This window comes from Xenia sp. Carnegie-2017, unplaced genomic scaffold, assembly GCF_021976095.1.
Source record: "Xenia sp. Carnegie-2017 unplaced genomic scaffold, XeniaSp_v1 HiC_scaffold_69, whole genome shotgun sequence".
Lineage (NCBI taxonomy): Eukaryota > Metazoa > Cnidaria > Anthozoa > Malacalcyonacea > Xeniidae > Xenia > Xenia sp. Carnegie-2017.
In genome coordinates, this window is record NW_025813536.1 from 33,875 (window position 1) to 54,065 (window position 20,191).

Below are 20,191 nucleotides of genomic sequence, written 5' to 3' on the forward strand. Positions count from 1 at the left end.
TCGTCGACTTGAACGATGACTTGAACCTTACGGTATGCAAATGCCAGCGGCTATTTTTTGGCGATACTTCGTGATTTGGAGAGTTTGGATGCATATAAAATTATGACATCTCGAACAAAACAATAAGTCGGAGAATCAAAGAATTTGGTTTGAGAGAAGAGGTCCCCAAATACACTGATATTCCAAACGATGACCTTAATAAAATGGTTTCAGAAATCTTTAGAGAATTTCCTAATTGTGACATTCGTAGAATGAAGGGATTTCTTATGGCAAGAGGTGTAAAATTGCAATGGGAAAGAGTGAGATCATCTCTGTGGAGAATTGACCCAGATGGCATTATATTAAAATCAATGCAACTTAGTCTAGTTAACCGAAGGAAGTACTTTATTCCTGGGCCATTGTTCTTATGGCACCTGGATGGCAACCATAAATTAATAAGATGGTGGTTTGTTGTTCATGGGTGCATTGATGGCTACTAAAGGTGTATTATGTATTTAAAAGCGAATACAAACAATAAAACCAGTACTGTGTATAACCTTTTTATTGAAGCTGTTAATAACTTTGGCCTCCCAGAAAGAGTTAGGGGTGATCAAGGAGTAGAAAATATTGATGTTGTGTGGGACATGCTCTCCAATCCAGATAGGGGCCCTAATCGTTGTAGTTTTATTGCCAATAAAAGCTGCCACAGTCAACAGATTGAAAGCGATTGAAAGCTCTTTCATGGTTCTTTATTTATTTTTTATTATGTCTTTTGGTACCTTGAGGAAAATGGTCATTTGGAGCTGGATAATGAGTTACATATTTTTTGTTTACATTATGTTTTTGTTCCCAGAATTAATTGGCATCTTGATCTTTTCAGAAATGGCTATGATAATCACCCATAAATTAATAAATATAATTTATGGTTTGGGCATGTGGAAAGGAGGAAAGAAAGTGCTGAAATTCGTAGAACGTTGCATATGCATGTTGATGGAATCTGCAAACGAGGTAGACCGAGAAAGAGATGGATGGATGCTGTGAACAGTGATATGAAGGCGATGGGTATAACAAGAGATATGGCGAGAGATAGAGACGTTTGGCGTAGAAAAGTCCATGGACCGGTCAACCCCCCTGGCGGGGATTAATACTGGCCGGTAGACAAATGTTGTTTGTTTGTTTGTTTGTTTTAACATGTAACTGATGGAATAAAATAAACTCTGTAAATATTTAAACTTCTCTTCTGTACATAATTTATTTCTTAGTAAATTTTTGTAATTGTTTTTGAACAAAAGCACGCCCCTTGTGGAAATCAACCCCAGTTGACAAGGCCAGCGTGTCAAAATAAAGATTTTCATTCATTCATTCATTGCGTAACCAAACCAACATTTATAATTTTATATTGAATTTCATGATTACTGATGGATCAGTACTATTGATTGCATTGTGTGTATCTGCGCAGTATAAAGCAATTTACTATAATGCCATCATACAAAACTGAAGATCTCGTCAAAAAAAGGCATACTTTTCAGAATACTGAGAATATAGGCTAAGTAGATACATTGATGATTGTCATTTTGCGAGTGCAGTAACTGGCTTTGACAAAAAAATGATACGATGAACCTGACGGTTGAAATAAACAATTAAGACAATAGTATACCTCAGCAGCAGCACTCTTCTCCCTCAATGCTTTTAACTTTTCTCGCAGTTTCAATGCTTTTAACTTTTCTCGCCGTTTCAATGCTTCTTGCTCTAATGAAGTTTCTTCGGCCATATTTATTTACAGAGCTTTATATTGACCACGCGCACATAGAAGTAGCCTGGGCCGAGAATCAACAATACAGAGTGATAAAGAGATGTCAGCAAATGGCAGAAAACGATAACACAAAAATCTAGCTTGTACTATTAATTCGTACGGATAACTATGGCATCTACAGATACTCTAATACTGGTACGTTTCATCTTATAGATAATTCTAACATTAGTTGCAGAAATATAAATTATATTTTGACTCAAGCAAGTGCAATATTTTACTTGGCAACAGGGCAGTACAGTATCAACTATTATTGTCGAACAAGATTTTACAGGCACCAACAAAACGTGTATTTGCAAGGTTTGCAGAAGCACGGAGGTGATCCGGTTTTGACATTTTGGAAAGCATTTGGAATACTGATGTAAGGTTTGTTTTTAAAAATGTAGAGTATTGTCGTTCTCAATCTGCAGTTGTTGCGTTGCATAGTCCATGGCAACAGGCTTTCTCTAGATTTTCTTGTAATTGATTGTCCCATTTTTACTAGTACTTTGTCATTTGATGCATTCTGACTGTTTTAAAACTGTCTGTGTATACTGCACCCTTCAAATAAGAAAATTTTCACTTTATTTTGTCTCCTGTCATTTCACATATGAAGCTTTACATTCTGCCAGCAGAATTTATGTCAATTTATAGTGGTTGGTCTCTTATCCATCACTAAACTAGCTTGTGCTTGCTTAAAAGCTCTATTTCTTTCTATTTAAAATGATCCAATGGTATTTATTAAAATATACTGTATTGTCAATACTTCATAATGGTTGTTACATTGACTTGCAGATCGTCTGTCAGAAGCCATTAGAGAATTTGAATCCATCCATGAAAGTGAAAAAGTTGTCCTGTGTTGTTTGATGGCATTAATTTATGCACATAAAAAAGGCACAATTAATTGACAAGGAAAGTGTACATGAATTGGAAACAAGATTGAAAAAGATTCGAACAAGTGTTGGTGAGAATGTGCTATACTTTACTGCAATGTTTTTATGGCACACAGGGCATCATAAAAAAGCAAGAGAATATGTTGACAGAATGTTGAAAATGTCCAATGGTTCGAAAGAGGTTTTCTTAACATGCCTTTCACATCATAACCACAATTTAACCTGTCTTCTTTCATATGTACATACAGGGAACTATTTTACGTGGATGTATTGATCTTACAAGTACACGAGATTCTGCCATTAAGAAATCCATAAAATATTTTGATGAGGCTTTACAGGGGTATGTTAATGTTTTCTCATAAAGACTTTACAATTTTCAATATTTCAATATAATATTTTCCAACTTCAGAGAATATTGATGCACTGTTTGGGAAGGTATGTAACATACACAAAGTACATAGAAAACATCCATGCCATTTTGTCATGTCATGTTTTTCATTTCTCTTTCAAGGCTACATATCTTGTAAAGAAAAGTAATTTCACTTTGGCGCTGGAATTTTTTAATAAAGTAAGTTGTTTATTGGGAAATATCAATGGAAGTGGAGTCAATAATTCAAACAAGACCTGGTATGATTGTGCAAGGACAAACAATGCAATTGCAAGTGAAGGCATCCACCAGCCCTGTTGCATATGAGAAACTTAAGAATATTCTTCTCAAAGAGTAAGTTTTGCATTGAGAGAAGAGCATTTTTGTGTAATTTTCATTTGTTTTTTTATCATATCAAAATGTACAACAAGTAAATCTTCACAAATGCTTTCATACGAACTACCATGTATTCAGATCTTTTTGTTAACATTATGATACTGAAGCGGAATGCAATAGTTAATTTATACCTGTAAAATTGGCCTGTGTTTTTTACATAGGCGTCGTCAAACGTGTCGCAGCGATTTAGAAGTAAGCACAAAGTTGAATACTGCGTGATATAAAGCGCTCTCAAAGACCAGCGGAGAGTTTTTAAAAATAACTTGCACTCCTAACTTGATTTTGTATCTACGAAAAAGTTATTTCTGTTACCTACTGTCTATGTTTTCCTCACTTTCCTTCCCTACGCTCCTGCATATTATTGTCTACGTATATATTAGCGTATATTTCTATTGAGAAAGCAGTTATCTTATATTTATCTCCATTAACCATGCATTTTCTTTTAAGAAAAGTGCTGGTAATTGAAAAATAGATTGATTGCAAACTATGTAGGTTAATATCATACTGTAGCTACGTACTTTTTGCAATTAAAAAAAAAACAGGTCTTTTTTCCTCATCAACGTTTTCGTTCATGGTGGCTAGATTAGTCTACTGTATGGTAATACTAAAGATGAATATGTTCAGTTGCGTAGCCAGCCTACAGATTAACTTTTTATGTGTAAATTTCAGAAGTTTACCATTATTCAATTCTTTGAAATTTGTTGTTCTCACGGTCCCGTGCATAATTGCATAGTGGCAATATTTTATGTTATATATTTCTTTCGTCCGACAAACATTACTGACTATCTAGTTAGATTATTCCATCCATTTGATATATTCATTTGTGTGTTTTAGTGAAGATATCGTTCATGCCTTTCGGAAACAGGAGGAAATTGTCAATGCTGCATCTGCAGAAGTGATCGAGTTCTGAGGGAGCAACGAAAGACTCTTTGAGGTTCATAAATTTGTTCGAACTTGGAATAATACCGTGTTAAATTCATGGCGTGGAAGGCCGACGGAAGTTATTGAGGTACGTTCATATCATGTTAGGACATGTTGAACATGATTGTGACAAGATTTCTTTGCATGATATAAGGTGTATAACAATACGTATATTAAATGAAGATATGATCTTCGCATGAGACAATTGCTTAAATTGTCCAACAAAGTGCGAAGATCATATCTTCATTTAATTTCAAACACCGCACTGCATAAAAACATTCATATAACATTCATTTCACGAGAAAACATGAGCCCAACAAAATTGACCTGCTCACCACTGTGTGACTTCATAGCTCAGTAGGTCAGATTACTGCACCGGCACCGCAGAGGTCATGGGTTCGATTCCCGTTGAGTCACCTGATTTTTTCAGGTTTATGAGACAATTGCTTAAATTGTCCAACAAAGTGCGAAGATCATATATTCATTTAATTTCAAACACCGCACTGCATAAAAACATTCATATAACATTCATTTCACGAGAAAACATGAGCCCAACAAAATTGACCTGCTCACCACTGTGTGACTTCATAGCTCAGTTGGTCAGAGCACTGCACCGGCACCGCAGAGGTCATGGGTTCGATTCCCGTTGAGTCACCTGATTTTTTCAGGTTTATGAGACAATTGCTTAAATTGTCCAACAAAGTGCGAAGATCATATCTTCATTTAATTTCAAACACCGCACTGCATAAAAACATTCAAATACGTATATTACTCACAAATATTAAACCAAAAGTCTTATTATACCTCGAGCATATACCTCAACCTCAGCACACCACCATTTTTATACCGCGTAAAATTTCAACTTTACTGGATGACGAAAAGTTAAATAGGAAACAGAAAGGAGAAAATGAAATTGTACATAATTATACAGTCCAGCTTCATACAGCCGTTGTCACTGTGACGCTCTTGTCACATCGGCTTTGTCATCTCAGTTTTTGGTCAAGAATATTCGTGTGAAAGCTCAATCCGATCCTCGTCATCTTGTCCAGTGGAGATTATTCGTTATCCACTACAACCTCCCTCACCGCACTGTATTTCAAGGATGCAAGATGTAATATAAATGCCATGTATCATCAATTGAAAATAAGTCTCCAGGGAAGTGTTTTCATCAATATGCTATTAATATGCTTTTAGAAATGATCCAAAATTCATTCAGTAGCCTGTTTGACTGAGAAACCTGAAGAAACATGGAAATTAACTGACATTTTTCTATGTACATTTTTTAGAAACAACTTAGATTAATACCTGGATGGTAGAATTAGAACAGTTCACGAAGTCAATCTGCACAACTAATGGTTTATTAATGGTTGATTGCCGAAATATCAGAGATAGCATCGTTCCGAAACTTGGTTCCATTTTTTGACTACTTTCCAAGATGGTTGCAAAGGATCTTATGAGGATGTCGAAGAAGTTCATTGACGAGGCTCAACAGCTTGTTAGGGTAATACGTTTTTATCAACATGCCACTTTTTTACTGCGGAAGTACTGTTTGCAGTGTAATATTTGATAAAGTTTCCGTTACTCAACATTCAGCAACATTGTAGCAACTTAGCTATAACATCGTGTAAGCCCGTTATCGGAAACATCACAAAAACTTACAATATCACTTATGTAACCCAACGTAGAGCAACATTACATTATACAACATTACGTAACCCAACATACAGCAATATCATAACATCTTAAAATATTACATAACCCAACATTACGCAAAATAGCAGCTTGCAACATCACGTAACTACGCATTTGGCAAAAACTAAGTAATATTAGTAATATTAGAACATTACTCACTAAACAGATCACAACAATTACCGACACCTTACAAACGACTTATTCACAACCTCAAACGAACGAGCAATTTATTTACTTGAGCCTATTCTACGATGACAATACACAATTGATGCCCACACACCGACACATTTCCTCTACACGCAATGACACATGAACTCTGAAGATGACTACCGCTCAGGTTGTCAAAACGTCAGTCAACATCAACACCAGCAGTCCTGCTAAAGCCTCTACTAACCTGGATGATCTACAACTAAAAACACGTAACTAAATAACATTGATAACTAAATAACAAGTTATGACATGCGTAGATGTTCCATGATTCGTTAGTCGCGGAAACTACGTGGCATTTTTAGTAGTTGCGTTGTTAGCCCGCAATGTTTGGTCCTGCTATGTAAATTTTAGATCATTAGCGTTATTTATTTGTTTATAAATTTATTGTTTTTATGCTGAGGAAACATCGAATAAAATATTTTGGTATATTTACACTATTTTTAAAACGAAAACGATAAAACAGTATATGTGATGTGATAAGTTTGTCAATACATAGTTATTCCATACAGAGGAGTAACTAGAACGTTAATTGAGGTGTGTGTGGGGGGGGGGAGGGGCATATTCTTATAAAATCCGTTGTGCCTTACTGATTTCTTTTGAACGTGAATTGAATTTCAAAAGAAATCAGTAGAGCACAACTGAATATATGAATATACACCTCCCCCAATTAACATTCTAGTTACACCTCTGATTCCATGACGTAACGTGGTGATGTGAAGGGATACGATAAGTTTCTAAGTCTAGGTTAACAAATTTTTTTTTGTTTTAAACTATGTGTATTATATTCGATTGTATAAAGTTTTGTCATTTCGTTTAACTTATTGCCCAGTAATATCTCACATCATATTGTGCATAGAAACAAACTGTAATAATAACATAGAAAAAGGATTTAATAATCATAAATAATTCACAAACTTACATAATGTTCAATAACAATACCGTCTATGTATCAGGAGAGGACATCTTGCTCATCTCTGTTTATTGAATGTGTTCTTTTTAGTCTGTTGAGCATCAAACTCGTGTTGTTGGTAAAAGGGCAACAAGCGGAGAGTTCTTGATTTCTAAGAACAATTCCTCGTTGATGATATCAAGTTTAATGAAGGTAAAGATTGCCGTTCATGATTTTCATGTCTACTGAACTCACGAACTGTTTTCACGGAACTCTCGAATTCTCGCGAGAGAAAAGAATTCACAATTATGCCACAGTGAAAGTGTTTTCGGAGAATTCTTTCTGGAAGAAAGAGTTCACAATTTCAGCTTAGTTTTATCGTAGAATTCTTGCTAGAGGGAGAGAATTCACATTTAAGAATATTTCGGAACTGTCGAACATGTCTTCGGTAGTCAAATTCAACTTTTTTTCGCTTTAGCTTCGGAGAACATTTAGAGGTTATATGAATGATTTGGACGAACTCGTGGAATACAGAGAAGTGATTTCAGGCAATAAGTTTTGTAAAGATGAACTTCTACAAATATTGAAGAACGTTGACGTACGTTATGAGTTGTGGAAGTATTATGAAGGGTGCGGCGAGAAAATCGAACATTGGCTTCAAACACCATTTTTTAAGGTAAAGCACCGTGACTGAGCGCATAGCATGATGCGAGAATGATATCATTGCGCTTTTAGCCTAACCCACCAACAAGATGAACATTACAATACTGGTACATTTAGAAGAGATATTCAATAACCCACCAACAAGATGAACATTACAATACTGGTACATTTAGAAGAGAAATTCAATAACCCACCAACAAGATGAACATTACAATACTGGTACATTTAGAAGAGATATTCAATAACCCACCAACAAGATGAACATTACAATACTGGTACATTTAGAAGAGATATTCAATAACCCACCAACAAGATGAACATTACAATACTGGTACATTTAGAAGAGATATTCAATAACCCACCAACAAGATGAACATTACAATACTGGTACATTTAGAAGAGATATTCAATAACCCACCAACAAGATGAACATTACAATACTGGTACATTTAGAAGAGATATTCAATAACCCACCAACAAGATGAACATTACAATACTGGTACATTTAGAAGAGATATTCAATAACCACCAACAAGATGAACATTACAATACTGGTACATTTAGAAGAGAAATTCAATAACCCACCAACAAGATGAACATTACAATACTGGTACATTTAGAAGAGATATTCAATAACCCACCAGATAAGTGTGGTTTCTCTCTTATCGACCATTGTTTTATCTCAGTTTCATAACAATGATAAAACGTTTCAAGTGTTTGAGACAGTGTGGACATCGTAAGAGATAGCGTTCTGCTGACATTGCTCAAACTTTCTGCATCATCACCAATAAGCACTACGGGAAAAATATGTTTGTAAACGATGGATGGATTAACGATGTTTTCAGAGAAGAGGGGTCTAGTTTGGAGGAGATTTAAGTATCAACTATTGCTGTACCATGCTGGACTTTTTCTTATTAATTTCTGATACCAGGTACGTTATTCTAAAGATTGGGATATTTTGTAAGTGACCTCCATTAAACATTAATAACAATTACAGATTACTTTTGCTGAACACTTAGGTGTTTTAATATTTTGTAGGTAGCCCTTCCTGCACCCCATCTAACCAAGGCTCAAAGAAGTGCAGACCCCTCCCCTAAACCCCTCCTGTACACCCTCTAACCAAGGCTCAAAGAATTGCAGACCCCTCCTCTAAACCCTCTAACCAAGGCTCTAAGAAGTGCAGATACCTCTCCCCTATAACCCTCCTGCACCCCCTCAAGCAAAGGCTCAAAGAAGTGCAGACCCTTTCCCTAAACTCCACCACAAATCTCAAATTTTAGATTGCTTTAAAATATACGGTTGCAGAAAATGAGCGGAAAAATAAAATTAAACATTCACCTTAGTTTGAAGATCATTAAGAATCTCACTTTGTTTATTCAACTCTCCTTCAATGACATTTGCCTGGGCAGTAAAAATCACGTTAGGATTATAAAAAAAATTGTGGTACCGGCCAGGCTAGCCAGTACTTGGGTATGAAACATAGTATTCAATAGACGACTTGCCTTGTTTGCATTTTGCTGGCAGGCAGATTTGGTCGAGTGGTTTTGAACGACTCTAGCAACAATGGTCAACTTCTCTTGGAATAATCTGCCTGCCAGATTATTCCATACACTAGGCAAGTCATCTATAAATACTCCCAAGTTATTTAAGTTATTTGTTTGTATATTTGTTGTATTCAACTCTGCTATTCATTTAATACAGCAGTGAAATGCGTCAATAACCACTTACTTGGAAAGAAGCCACTGAATTAGACGTAGCCTCGGTTCTCCCGGTTTAAAAGCAACTCGGACATCCAAGATTCATCAACATTTTCAACATAGGACAACAAAGTGCCTAGTAGAAAAAATCTCTTATTCAATCACTCTTCCCGGGTTCAACTCCTCAATACAAACATAACATAAGTACTTATACTGAAAAGCTATCAAAAAAAGCATTTTTAGTCTTCCAAATAGTGTTAACCTCAAGTTTTTCTCTTATAACTTTCACACGTCTATTCTTTGCCGCCATATTTTTAAGCTAAAGCATTTGCATACGTCAGACTCATGACGTCAAGCACGACCGATCACGATTCGTCCCGATGGATTGTGAGCTCGCATTATTATCCTATATAAAGAAGAGTACGAAAACATATGTCTTGACTCTTTGTCTTTACTATGTTCACAACTTTATAGTTGACAGTTTGTATTGGATCTTTTTGTCCGTAACAATCATGAAGTGTATTACTCTGGCAGAGAATTTGAAACCTCGTTCATAAGGAGGCGAGACTAAGTACTCAGGACGTCGTCGCGAAGCCAAATATTTCTTTGAAGAGGCTGCTAAAAATTTGGAAAGAAAGCTCAAACGAAGTGAAAAAGACACAGAAAACGAAAACACTCGCGAAAATGTTGGCGATCGAAGTGTCACGTTGGGTTCTGAGGATTTGATCTATTCAAGCGCAGACGTTGGTTTATTTTCGTCAATTTTGTTCGCTTATAATAGTCATTTGAAACTGCGAACGTCTCCCGATGACTGGTGGTTTGTTGTCATCAGAAAGGTCGCCATACATGACAAGGTTGGCATGTATGAAAATACTTGTGAAGTCCGATTTTAGGTATAGTATTTTAGATTTTATTGATGTATTTGAATCATAGAACAATCGATGGGCAAGCACAGTTAATAATTAAAATAATTAACATTGGGGGGGGGGCTCAAGATAATTTGAAGATTAAAAATTTGGGCAAATTTTCAACGTTCGTACAGTAAAAAATACTAGTGAAACAAATTTTGACATGTAATTTGAAATCTGGGGAGTTCAGGAAAATATCAACTGCCCCCCTCTAGAAATGATGGCTCACATACACCCTTTCTGAACTGAAACTCTTGTAAATACACTTTCATTATTCATGAATTTTAAACAAATTTCAGGTAAGAAAACCTTGGACGTAAAAGTGAATTCTAATAATATCTATGATGTAAACTACACCACTTTTTTTGACGCCATGTCTTGTGAAATATCAAAGAATGTCAAAGTTCCTGGTTATGTTGATCTGATATCTGCTGATTTCTCATCAAGCACACCAGTGCAAAAGATTGTATCTCAAATCACTTTGATGTCTTCATTACAGGAGTTCTTTGAATACAGGTGGCAACTTTTATGTATTTATTCCTGCTACAGGATTTTCACAGTCCTTGCAAAATATACATGAAGCAAATTGGTCACAATGTATACAATGCTTTATGTGATAACATGAATGATGAAACATTTTTATTGTTTTATAGAATGCATTTCTTGTGTGGGATTCCAGCTGTTGAAATGCTAGGCACTGAAGAAGATTGGAGGAAACTTATTGGAAAACTAGATGCACTCCAAAATCTTCTTAAACCGATTAAGCATGAGTTGGGGATACCACTAGAATGGTGGAAACTGGCAGAAAATATATTTAAGAAACTGCTTGCAACTTACTGTGGTGAACCTGATTGCGAATGGTGGTCAAAAATTGTCAGCAAAGAGGGATTTGGTTCAGGACCTCGGCGCTATGAAGAATGGATCCCACAGTTCATGGCAAACTTAAAAAGTCCTGCAGATTTCAGTGATTTTACAAGTGGACTTGTCACTGTACAGCTAACTCTTTCACATCTGTCAGGTTTAGTTGATGAGGTTGCATTAGTTGCTGGATGTCTGGGTTATCAGCTTCACGAGAATGATGACAACATACCATCTGTACAGCCTTATCAAGGATGGTGTCTTATGTTGCCAAAGAATTCACCATTTCGAGCTGAACACCAATGATTGAGCCATTTTGAACAATCTTGCTACGTTTTTAAGACAAAATTAATAATCACTACTCTCTACTTATTATAGACAGCAAAATGTATGAAAAAAACTTATTTATTTAAAATATTTGATGTTATTTAGTTGTTCTATCTACGTAATATATTAAAAAATAAACTATTTTTGAAGATGAAGTATGAACAGGTCGAAGGACCAGGTGGGAGGTGAGACACCCACCCACATTATATGATTGGTCAAGTCAAAATGGGTAGTTAAGAGTTCTTTCAAAGAGATTCTGCTTTCGGTTGAGAAACTCCGTTTCCGTAGATCATTTGATAAACGTGACTACTCAGTCAATGGCATATTTTCGGAACGCTTCTTGAAGTCGGTGACAGTCATGAAGTGTATTACACTGGCAGAAAATTTGAAACCGCGTTCATTAAAAGACGAGACTAACGACTTAGGAGGTCGTCGCGAAGCCAAATATTTCTTTGAAGAAGCTGCTAAAGATTTGGAAAGAAAACTCAAACGAAGTGAAGACACAGAAAACGAAAACACTCGCGAAAATGTTTGCGATCGAAGTGTCACGCTGATAAATAAGATAAACTACACAACTTTTGTTAATCTTAACAACCGCCGACTGTTGTTTTTGTTTTAAAATTCTTTTCATTATTATAATACTAGTATTTTATATTGTGTCATTCAGAGGATACCAGCCAATGACGTCAGTAATGTATTATGGCATAATTTAGCATAAGGCTTTTTTTCAAAATGGCGGATAAGGATTCAACTTTATGTCAAATTTTCTCAACAACAAAATTCAAAAGAGACACGAAAACACGAAATTAAGTATTCCATAGCTATCTATGATAAACGTATGAAAAAAAATTTTCGTTGCCAATGTCCTTTAATAATTAACTTGAACAGTTGTCGTTAATTTGTTGTCGTCATGATAAACATTAGGTACGCAATTACGCATACTTGAATATTTTAAGCTGTGGTCTCGTCCATCGTTTTCAAGCTATTTTCATATGATATTGTAACAGGACCTGGCTGAAATTTCAGCACGACAAACAGGGCTAAAACTTAGCCCGGATTGAAATTGCTCCATGTAATTGTCCTCTTAAAATCACAAAAGACTTACATGATGGCTCTTTCAAAAATTGAGGAGACGGCTCATCTTCAGTCGTGTTTTCTGTAATCAAGAAATAGATAAAAAAAGAAAGCCTAAATGTGTGTTTCTTGATATCAAAATCAAACTTAAGCTTTAATTGTCCATAGAAAACAAATATTTATCTTCTTCCCATGTAAATATTATATCTCTTTTGACATTTACTCAACTGAAAGGAAACATGTGTTTATTAGTTGACTTACTTACTTAAATATCTATGGTAGTGGCCTTTCAGGCTATGCCACGTTCTTCCTTCAATAATCTAGAAAAATTTAGATCAGACAAATGTTATCAAAGTGCTGATCCCATTTTACGACATAATCGTCAATGCATTACATTTTCTTCTGCCATTTTTTTCCAAAAGTTGTGGTCGTACACTTCTCTGCGCTGTGTTAGGTTTGATTGATGTAGCCATCTATCTTACAGCTAACTGTTATCATCACCATCTATAGATTCGTGCGAATTGAACTCCTGCGTGCTGTGGGTGAAAACGTTTCTTGATAATCAATTTCCTGCACTTGAGAGTAACCTTTGGCTACAAATCTGGCTTTAAACGTTTCCGCCTCGTTTTGGTCTGTCTTAATTGTGTAAACCCATTTCTCCCCCACTATTTGTCTATTATTTGGTTTTTGTACAAGCTCATATGTATCATTTTCTACCAGGGCTTTCATGTCAATATTCATGGCCTCTTGCCATTTTTTCTGATCATGTGCTTGAACAGCCTGTTTGTATGTTAATGGCTTGTCCTCAACCCTATAACAATAGTCTACTGTAAGACTTAAATTGTCGTTTGTTTGGTTTTGTCCAAAATAACTTGGTTTGCTTCGTTTCCGTGTGGGATATCTAACTAGTTCTTCTTTTTCATGCTGCCCTTGTGCGTGCGTGTTACTAATTAATTCAGGATTGTTTTGTTTTTGAAATATCTTTTTGATCTTTTAAATTGTGCGGCTTTTCTTCTGTTTCATTCATACTATCTGCATTTTGTATTCGATCTGAAATCATATCGTCGATATCATTTATTTTTCTGCCTGAAATTTATCATGAAATTTGACACATCGTGCCTTCTCTACTTTATTTGATTCCGAATAATAAATCAAATATGCCGGACTTTCTTTCTTATAACCAACAAAGATTCCTTTTCGACCGCGATTGTCTAACTTTTTGGCATTTTGTACGTATGCATAACAAGTGGATCCAAATACATGCACGTTGCTTAAGTTTGGTTTCTTACAAACCAAAGCCTCGAAGGGTGTTTTTCCTAAACGTGAGTTGAAACACCTGTTTCGAATGTAGACTGAAGTCATCAAAAAGTCATCAAACCATATTTGGGTAGCTTTGCCTCCAATAAGAGACATCTTGCCAGGGTGTAGATAAAAAGCGGACGCGGACGGCGGATGTTGTATAAATATGTTGCGAAAAATAAACATTGAAAAAGCTGAAATAAAAACGAAACTAAATGTTGCTTTTAAGAGATACAATGAACCACCTCTCGACTATAACAATAATGAGCAATGTTGTATAAATACACACATGTGCAGTAATTATCTTTATATTTCTAAAAATATGTGTCTCCATCACAGCTGGCGTTTTACAGACGCACCTATTCCGTTAACTCTAATGTTACGGATATCTTTGGTGTGTACTTGACGTTCATGTCATCAATCTAACAAGCATATTAGGGTGTTTTCCGTCTGATGTTATCACGAAAGACCGTAAATTTAAAGTCTTAGACAGACGCTCTTTGATGTTCTTTGTTATGATCTGCAATTGCGATGCCATATCATTGTCGAAGTTTTGTCACAAACTGCGCAAAAGCAAAATGCATGAGTGATCCACCCAAAACTTGTATTCATTCATAAGTTATAAAGTTAATCGAAAAGTGTACTTGTACATTGTGCACGTAAAACATTACGGATAAACGCAACTTTACAGTCAAGAACAAAACATAGCGGTTTATAGCTTATCACCTATATAAAACTATATAATCTTTCATGTATGCAAATAACAAATTAAACGTTGTTTTTGTTTTAAAATTCCAGTGAACAAATGTGCTATATATCATTATAATACTATTATTTTATATTGTGTCATTCAGTGGATAATTCAAAAGAGACACGAAAACACGAAATTAAGTATTCCATAGCAATCTATGATAAACGTATGAAAAAAATTTTCGTTGCCAATGTCCTTTAATATAAATAACTTCCTTTTTACTTTCCATTTTTAGCAACGACTTAGAACCTTTGCAAGACTGAATTTAAAGCCGACTATGATTTATCCATTACCATTCTTACTTTTTCATATAGTGCAGTTTTATTTTAGTCATTAAAGAAGCCGTAGTGTGTCACAAATTCATTTTCGTTTGTGGAAAAATGTTTCATGTAAAAGCCATTTTCTTTAAATCACCAATGTTATCTTTAAGATCTTTTAATTATTCTACTCTCACCTGGTGATGGAGTGGGTTAGTTTCTGTTCTGTCATGGTGTAAGTAATTTGACTCATCAAACAGCATTAATTTTATCATGAAGCATATGCTAATTTGGGGGATATAGAATGCAATGAATGTGGGCTAGTGACGCAATACGTCATCGTAATTATGCTATTTGCATATCCTACATAAGTTTTGATTTGTTCGTTTGTGGTCATTCTTCATCGTGACGTGCTGGAGGCCTTTAAAGTTTATAAAAAAAATATGGCAAAGAGTAGGAGAAACCTCGAAATAAAGAGGAGTCCTCAAAAATGCAGAAAATGCAAAAATCACGGCGTACTCGCCGATTTAAAAGGACATAAAAATAATTGTAAATATAAACATTGCAAATGCAATGCATGTAAAGTAATCAATGATGAGAGAAGGAAGACGGCTGCAAGAATAGCTGCATCCAGAAAAGGCAAGTGTTTGCTCGAATCAGATGGTATGTTGCACAACAATCTATACTTTCTTGTTTAATGTTAAATTAATACAACATTTGATTTTCCCAATAATTCCTGCACTATATGTGATGTTCGTTTGGTGAAAGGATAAAAATCAGTTCGTCCAACTAAAAAAATTTTGTTTTCTTATCTTCAATTTCTCTAAAGTGATGTTAGCTAGCAAACTGTTTTTTCACACATCGTTACGATAGACAAAATCTTTCAAAAACTATTTGTAAAAAACGAACAGACTCACTTGAATGGCACTATCGCAGACAAAAATGAAACATGTGTTAGAAGCATTAGTTACGACATAATCCTGGGTCGAGAGAAAAGATTTTATTCCAGAATGAGAAATATTTCATTCAAAAATTATACGAAAGTTATTTACGTTGTTCTTTCTGTCATTGGTGTAACCTGTTCTGAGCAAATGCCACCGCTATAGAAAATTACCATTTTTCATTTCTATAGAACTTTTATCATTTGAAATGAGTAAAACCAAAAATATTATCTATGTTACAACAACCACCACTTCGCCAATAAGAAGCACTATTAATTGGAATTTTCATTTACCGCGTGGTATAAACTTCGCGCCAGGGACGCCGGACTTTTACAATGTCCGAGTACAAACGTTTAGACATGATTTACAATCGATGTGATTAAAGTATACTTTCAAGCTGTAACTGACGCACTGACTAACTTGCAACTGCTTCTAACCTCAGGTTAATAAAGTCCTGAGAAGGACTGTTTTTGTTGTTGTTGACTGACGTTTCGACAACCTTAGCGGTAGTCATCGAACGACAAGGTGCACAATTAAGGTGCAGTTTACAAAATAAACTGTTCCGAGTCACGAACGACAAGGTGGTCCTTGTCACGAATGACAAGGTGCAGTTTACAAAATAAACTGCTCCGACTGCCACGCCGGAAAACTGGCAGGAACTCGGAGAAACTATCAGGAAATCGGGGAAACTGGCAGGAACTTAAACATAAGACTTACTGAGCACAAACGAGCTAATAAGAAACAAGACAAAACTAATCACAATGCTGAACATCACCGAATCACAAAGCACAACATTGACTGGGATTCGGCAAAATGCATCACTTACAGTACTGACTATAGACAGGGGCGTAACTAGACTTAGAGTAATGGGGGGGTGTTGAGAAAATTTGCCCTGCAAAAGGGCGTTGCCCACAAAAACAAGGACATGCATTACAATTTCTTGAGTAAACATTATTTCTGAGGACAACGTTTCAGCGACAGTTTTTTTGCAGTGGTTAACATTTTCAGCCAATATGTTTAATTCAGCTACACAATTTTCTCATGACAGGTGAGATTTCTCTCTCTCTTCTTGTTCGTTAACAGATTATTCTTCATCAACCTAAAAAAGACCAAAATATAATTACTTTAGAAATAACATTTTAAAAAAATAATTTAATTATTTCAATGTCATACTCAGATATTACAAACCACATCCATATTTTCCTCTTCCTCTGAATCAACTTCATTTATCTTGTTATCTATTTCAAATATTTCCTGGCATACATTGTGTATTTTTTATGCCACTTCAAGGTTTTCCAGCAAGGTAGCATTTTTAAACAGTATTTAACGTTAGAAAACGATGCATTGCCTGAAGATTGCTTTGGCATGAAACCCAGACTCCCCGAGTAGCAACATTTTAAGAAATGTAATTTATTAAATTATATATACATATATATATATATAAAATAGACAATAGCTGTAATTTTTTCGGAGTTTCATGCAGTAGGGCGATCTTCAGGCAACTGACAGATTATTTATTATTCACTGCATATACAATTCGTTACTAGGTGTTAAATTAACGACGGCATGCACTAAAAAGTTCAGAGCGTTTATTTAAAATTTTCTTTTTATGTCCTTTTAGGATTATTAGTCTTTTTTCAAAACAAACATGGCAGGTTTTTCATCTTTGTTCGGAGGTGGAAGTTGTTTGATGAAGTCCCTCTTGATGCTGTAGTTTTGTTTGTTTTCTTTCTGTACCCACGTGTTTTTATAAATCATATATAAACAAGTGTATATACAATGTGCCCTCCCTGCTATCACCATAGTGCAATTGTGACTCCTGCACTTGGGACAGAAGATGTACGGTTAGGGTTAGGGTATATATGTGCAAATGTGCTATTACAGTTTTACAAATCATGAGAGTTTTTGAATGTAACCTTTTGTGATATATAAGTATCATTGCAGAGTTTTTGTTTTACACTTTTGACTTCTTCATGCATTTCATCAAAGCTATCACATGTGACAGGGGCAGTTGGAAGGATCTAAAATAAATAAGAATACATTGAAACTTTATGGTATGAGTGTCCTTCACAATAACAGAGAAGTTGCTGCTGCAACAGTGCAGAATAACAAAGTTTTGTGCAACACGAATTATCAATTATTTCACATAAATTGAACGGCACTTATACAGAACTAACCAGCAATTTTCTAAGAGATCTATAACGCATGCTAAAGACTTTCATTTTATTTACCATGTACATATATAAGTAAGTGACATTTTACTAACCTTAGAAAAATGAAGCATTGTTTGTGATGATTCTACAACATCTTGGGATTTTGCCATACCATTGTGTTTATTTGAACTGTGCTTCAAAAAATTATCAGCATTCATTTCTGCACCACAATCTTTACATTTAACCTTTCGTCTATAAATTCGTGTACGTTGAGGTTTTGTTTTTTTTTGCGCGGGGCTCCTGAACGTTATCATCTATAACTCTAGTTGCGCCTCCCTCTTAAGAGAAATTTCAATTAAATTAGAAATGTATCTGAGTAAACATCAAAATTATGACAGCGTACAATGAACTCACAACTCTCCTTCGGTAATTGTGGGTCTACAAACTTCGGTAAATATAACTAACCTTCCATTGAAAAGTAGTCTTTCTCGCCCTAATATACAAAACCGCATAGAATTTGATGAAATTATTGGATTAAAGCTCGCTTCACGGCTTTCGACAATGCAAAAATTAGCATTGGCATGTCTTTACATTTGCAATCATTGTATCTGTTAGATTTTGTGATGTAGCCATCTACCTTCTTTAGTATATATTGACTTACACCAACAAATAGAGATATTACAGATAACTGTTATGATCACATTTAATGTTCAACGTCAATGTCTATGGTCAACGATCTATCCTACAATGGTTAAATTACTTATATTTATACAAGATATTACGTGTGGATATATTTGTTTCTTTACTAAATATGGTTAATTTACAATCAACGGAAAGCTATTAGGAACTATAAAAAATATTGTGATTATTGCATATAAGTATCTCTTAAAATAATCAATTAGTTAGTTACACTTGACTTGATTATTTACTAATTACAGGATGAATATGAGAGCATATCTTAACAGTATCCAGCGGAATCTGTATCTGCATTTATAATTACTTCATCTTACACATCTCACAGACACATTGCACTGTAGAATTAAGCCAAAATTGTCAAAAATGAAGGTTTGTTATTTCCACTTAGTAATCATTTAGTTGTTTTCGATGGTATTCGATGGTTTCCTGAACAGATCACAGCAATCACCGGCACCTTACAAACGACTTATTCACAATACAAACAAACGATCAACTAAAAACACTACACTTCAAACTAATTCACAATGACAATACACAATTGACACCCACACATTACAACTAAATACGTCACACCTAAATCACACATCACAACTAAAAATAAAATATTTCACTTCACACTGATCTACAATGACAATACACAATTCCTGTACACACAATACAATGACGAAAGAACCAGATAACAAATACGGCTAACTTGACGTTTACTCCTCGTTTGACTCTGAAGATGACTACCGCTAAGGTTGTCGAGACGTCAGTCAACAACAACAAAAACAGTCCTTCTCAGGACTTTATTAACCTGGACGATCGTCATTTACAAATATATAATTGAAATATGCATGTTTAATTGCTTTAAATAATGAGGTCAAAAAATAAATCCTGAAAGATAAAGATCGTACAAACAGACGTTCGTCTTACATCTGCGTCCGCCGTCCGCGTCCTTCGTCCGCGCCCGCTTTTTATCTACACACTAGTTTCACTTTAACATTTCTTTGTTTTAAGTACGTTTTTTAAGTTCTTTGTTTGTTTAATTTATTATTCTTTTTTGTTTTAACGAGTGAGAACTTGAAACGCAATGAAAGAGTGAGTACTGCTAATGACGTAAAGGAAAGCTCGACTTATGTAATTACCGATAGTATAAATGACATGTAAATAATTAACTCTAATAGATTGCGTAAGAATACTCCAGTAATAGATTGTACAGGTTTAACACCAAAAAGTGCAATTGTATAAACCTAGACTGTACAGGCTTAACACCAAAAAGTGCAATTGTATAAACCTAGATTGTACAGGTTTAACACAAAAAAGTGCCTAGAGCGTAAGTTAATGAAATTATTTACTGAACGAAGATAGGTTTACATTTATATGTTTCTACGAGACCACGCTATCAAACAAAGAAGTGAAACAATTTAAAGTTGATGACAAATTTTCTTG

At 35.1% G+C, this 20,191-nt stretch overlaps 2 protein-coding genes and 1 long non-coding RNA gene across 4 annotated transcripts; all 3 read left to right on the forward strand.

Annotated features, from left to right (window-relative positions):
• Nucleotides 1–1,815: 1,815 nt before the first annotated feature.
• Nucleotides 1,816–3,097, forward strand: LOC124459165. The gene is made up of 5 exons (XR_006953494.1): nt 1,816–1,927; nt 2,021–2,150; nt 2,564–2,842; nt 2,910–3,001; nt 3,071–3,097. It is a non-coding gene; the product is annotated as an uncharacterized LOC124459165 (long non-coding RNA).
• Nucleotides 3,098–3,190: 93 nt separating this feature from the next.
• LOC124459164 lies at nt 3,191–8,324 on the forward strand. 2 transcript variants are annotated; one of them, XR_006953493.1, is made up of 5 exons: nt 3,191–3,382; nt 4,259–4,433; nt 5,632–5,846; nt 7,248–7,349; nt 7,615–8,324. XR_006953493.1 is itself a non-coding variant. In XM_047008686.1 (3 exons), exons 1-3 carry the CDS (start codon nt 5,781–5,783, stop codon nt 7,828–7,830), a joined length of 384 nt encoding a protein of 127 aa, XP_046864642.1. In that variant the 5' UTR covers nt 5,571–5,780; the 3' UTR covers nt 7,831–8,324. The 2 variants fall into 2 exon arrangements, 1 of the variants encoding a protein (XP_046864642.1); XM_047008686.1 differs by lacking the exons at nt 3,191–3,382; nt 4,259–4,433 and having other exon boundaries at nt 5,571–5,846.
• A 2,357-nt stretch (nt 8,325–10,681) lies between these two features.
• Nucleotides 10,682–11,744, forward strand: LOC124459160. The gene is made up of 2 exons (XM_047008685.1): nt 10,682–10,920; nt 11,058–11,744. Exons 1-2 carry the CDS (start codon nt 10,682–10,684, stop codon nt 11,566–11,568), a joined length of 750 nt encoding a protein of 249 aa, XP_046864641.1. The 3' UTR covers nt 11,569–11,744.
• The last annotated feature ends 8,447 nt before the right edge of the window (nt 11,745–20,191 follow it).